Source organism: Solanum tuberosum, unplaced genomic scaffold (assembly GCF_000226075.1).
Source record: "Solanum tuberosum cultivar DM 1-3 516 R44 unplaced genomic scaffold, SolTub_3.0 scf00160, whole genome shotgun sequence".
NCBI classification, from domain to species: Eukaryota; Viridiplantae; Streptophyta; class Magnoliopsida; order Solanales; family Solanaceae; genus Solanum; species Solanum tuberosum.
Genome location: NW_006239085.1, coordinates 733316 through 737044, shown reverse-complemented (window position 1 = coordinate 737044; position 3729 = coordinate 733316). Strand labels below are relative to the sequence as shown.

General features: G+C 30.0%; 1 protein-coding gene across 1 annotated transcript; it reads left to right on the top strand.

Moving 5' to 3' along the window:
* LOC107061711 (uncharacterized) lies at nucleotides 1-779 on the top strand. The gene is made up of 2 exons (XM_015311475.1): nucleotides 1-251; nucleotides 503-779. The coding sequence occupies exons 1-2, from the start codon at nucleotides 1-3 to the stop codon at nucleotides 777-779; spliced, it is 528 nt and encodes a 175-aa protein (XP_015166961.1).
* Nucleotides 780-3729: the final 2950 nt, after the last annotated feature.

The following is a 3729-nucleotide window of genomic DNA, read 5'->3' as shown; positions in this document are numbered from 1 at the left end:
ATGGTTGTGAGATCTTTTGATATAAATAAAGATTCATTCCGACCTCAAGAAAATGATGAAGAGCTTCTTGGTGATGAAACTCCATATCTCAGTGCTATTGGGGAACTAATGTACCTTGCAACTAATATTCGACCAGATATTTATTTCGCAATAAGTTTATTGGCGAGATTCAGCTCATGTCCAACAAGAAGACATTGGAAAGGTGTTAAGCATATATTCAGATATCTTCAAGAAACAGTTGATATGGGATTGTCATATTCTAATGCATCAAGTCAAAATTGATCGGTTATGCAGATGCTGGCTATTTGTCTGACCCACATAAAGCCCAATCTCAGACAGGCTATTTATTCACATATGGCGGTACATCTATATAATGACGTTCGATGAAGCAAACAATAGTTGCTACTTCTTCAAATCATGCAGAGATAATAGCCATTCATGAAGCCAGTCGAGAGTGTGTATGATTGAGATCAATGACTCAACACATTTTGCAATTATGCAGTTTTTCTGTTCAAACAAAGACTCCAACAATGTTGTATGAAGATAATGTTGCTTTCATAGCTCAATTAAAGGCAGGATATATCAAAGGAGACCGAACAAAACATATTTTACCTAAGTTCTTTTTCACACATGATGTTCAACAAAATGGTGAGATAAATGTTCAACAGATTCGTTCGAGCGATAATCTTGCAGATTTATTCACTAAAGCATTGCCAACGTCAATATTTGAGAAGCTAAGATATAATATTGGAATGCATCGTCTCCAAGATATCAAATAAAGTTTTCATCAGGGGGAGTAAAATACGTGTTGTACTCTTTTTCCTTTAACCAAGGTTTTGTCCCGTTGGGTTTTTCTGGTAAGGCTTTTAATGAGGCAGCACTCAAGGTGTATTACAAGATGTGTGTACTCTTTTTCCTTCACTAGGCTTTTTCCCACTGGATTTTTCCTAGTAAGGTTTTAACGAGGCACATTATCTATAAACATCCAAGGGGGAGTGTTACAAATTCATTTAATTGTGTGGATGTTTCTTTTCAATCTACACCTAACGTAATGTCCCATTTAATGTAACACTTAAAGAGCTTCTAACGTATTTGCTTAACATTGTAAACGGGTGATTTCTTCATCCTATAAATGGGTATGCTTTACCCTTGTGAAAGACAACACTCGAAGAGATTTATACTTTTCATCACAATTTTGTCTCCCTATATTGTTTAGTATTTTTATATTTTCCTCTTGCTTTCTTTCAGAACCTTGTTACTTTTAAGCTGTCTTTTCGCCTGAGGCTTTCGGAAAAGACTACTTACTCCAGTAGGTTAGTAAGTTCTGAGAAAGATTTATCATCCGAAAAGAGGAAAAAATGGAGTCTTTGTCTAAAGAAATGCGTTGAGAAAGGGCAGATGTATAGAACCTTTCAACGAGATAGTGCTTTTTCAACTCTCTCAAAATTTTACAAAAGTTTTCCTATTTTTGTGTAACTGTTTTAGGTTTGATGAGCAAAAACAGTTGACAAATAATGATGAGATAAAACAAAAAAGAACAATGATGAACGTGTCTAGGAAATAGAAAGAGAAAATTAGAAAAAAATTAATTTTCAAGAAAAATAAATATGACTATCTAATGCCAAATAAATATTTAAAAAGTCTTTTTTGCCAAAAAAATTTCTATTAAAAATGAGCAATTCATTGCCAATTAAAGTTATAGGTTGTCAACTTGTCATGCTATGCAAATTTTTCTATATTTTTCAGTATATAAATAATTCAAACAGGGGTAGATTTTACTTTAATCCAATAGGTTTCAATCTCATTAATCAAAATTCTAATGGGTAGATCCATTGAAAGAAGAAAACACTCTTTACTAAAAGATTTTTTATTTTCAAAACTCAAATTCTAAATATTTGATTAAGGATACAAAGGTTTCACCTAATCCAACCACACAACTCGATGGTAATTCAATAAGAGAAGGAAATTTTACCAGTTTAGTTGATTGATTATCTAAACTTTTATTTTATTAGTAAAATTGATTAATTCTCACCTTACATTTTTTTTGGTCTGTGGTGCTTACACTTGAGTCCAACTATTCCAAATTCACGTTGCATAAGGCCCCATTCAAAAAAGACACTCTCTATCAAAGATTTTTTTCATACCAGCAAACTCCGATAAAATTTAAGCACATAATGATTTGAGATTGTGTAAATGCGGCATTAAAAGCAAAGAAAAGAAATGATGAATTCATATTAGGGATGTCAGACGTGAAACATAGAGATCATGAAGAAGAGATTCTTCCAAGAAACTCAGAAATCAAAAGCTAAATACATAACCTTACACGGTCCCTCATGACTTCTTTTCATTCCAAGTCTTTGTCAACTTTAACACTGAGTTGTTTGATAGTCGGATAAGAAATAAATTATATATATATATATATATATATATTATTTTTTATATAACTTATATGATATTTGGTAAAGATAGATAAAAAAAAAAAATTATGTATAAAATTAATACGATGTTTAGTTGACCATTTAGAAACTCGCATAACTAACAATATACATGTTTAAGTTATAAGGGAATCTATAATATTATTTTATATGAAATAAAAGGTGAAATAACTAATATATGAAAAGCTAATCATTACATAACTAATCTCTATATTACTAATACATGCATAACTCGATCTAGCGGGGATGTACCTTTGTCCTCTTTCAAATTTGTGCACTAAAATGATCAACTTGGACAATAAAAAAAAAGTTAACACTGTGGACTAGCTGGTTGGGGTGTGGGCCTTCAAGTCACATATGGATATTTAATTGTATAGTATAACTTACATATAAATACTAGTGTAAAACTTAAATTACCTTCTATCCCTATTATTTTTGTAATTACATAAATTTCATATTTTTTAGGTATTTCGAATACATAATTAAGGATCCGGATACATTATTGTTGATACATTATGTATCAATCTGTTGCACTTATTAAGGGGAAAAAAAGCTGGAAAATCAAATTAAGATCTCATAGCATCCATTTGTTGCACTAATTAAGGGGGAAAAAAATTGAAAATTAAATTAAGATCCCATAAATTACGATATTTCATCCCAAATTATTGTCAAGAATTCAAAATCCTATAGTGTAACAAACCAAAAGATTCAAAAATTAAATTTCTTCTTCTTGTTCATCGTTCTCTCTGTTTCATAAAAAAATTTGTCGAAATTTTGGATAAGCGAGGTGAGTTATGAAGGATACAAAAGTGATGGAATTGTTGTTGGACAAACGATTTCTTTTGTGAATCTTCAAGTTCATCGAATATCATTTCGGTTTTGATTCAAGATTGTCGAAAATTTTGAGATTCAAAATTCTTCTCCAGTTCATTGAAGATCCTTTCCGTTTTGATTCAAAATTGTTGAAAATTTTGAGTTTCAAAATTATTCTCCTAGTTCATTGAGGATTCTTTCAATTTTGATTTAAAATTATCAAAAATTTTGAGAAGATACATAATGAAGATCCTTTCAATTTAAATTGATAAGTATTGTATTTCTACTAGATACATTAAATAAGAAAGTGTTGCCTATAAGATTTTAGGTTTGAGATCGATATATTATTATTTGGTAATTGTTATGTATCAGATACATTTAGTATAAATTCAAATTTACGTATCATAATTAAAATGTTAGTGCATGATACATTATTATTTATGTATCTTATTTTGTTTGAGAAATACTATATTTTAAAATA

Bases quoted from the DNA above. Each gene is read 5' to 3' on its own strand.
- LOC107061711 (XM_015311475.1), top strand. From the start codon at position 1: ATGGTTGTGAGATCTTTTGATATAAATAAAGATTCATTCCGACCTCAA. The intron at 252-502 runs GTCATATTCTAA...GCAATTATGCAG, and splicing joins GAAACAGTTGATATGGGATT to TTTTTCTGTTCAAACAAAGA.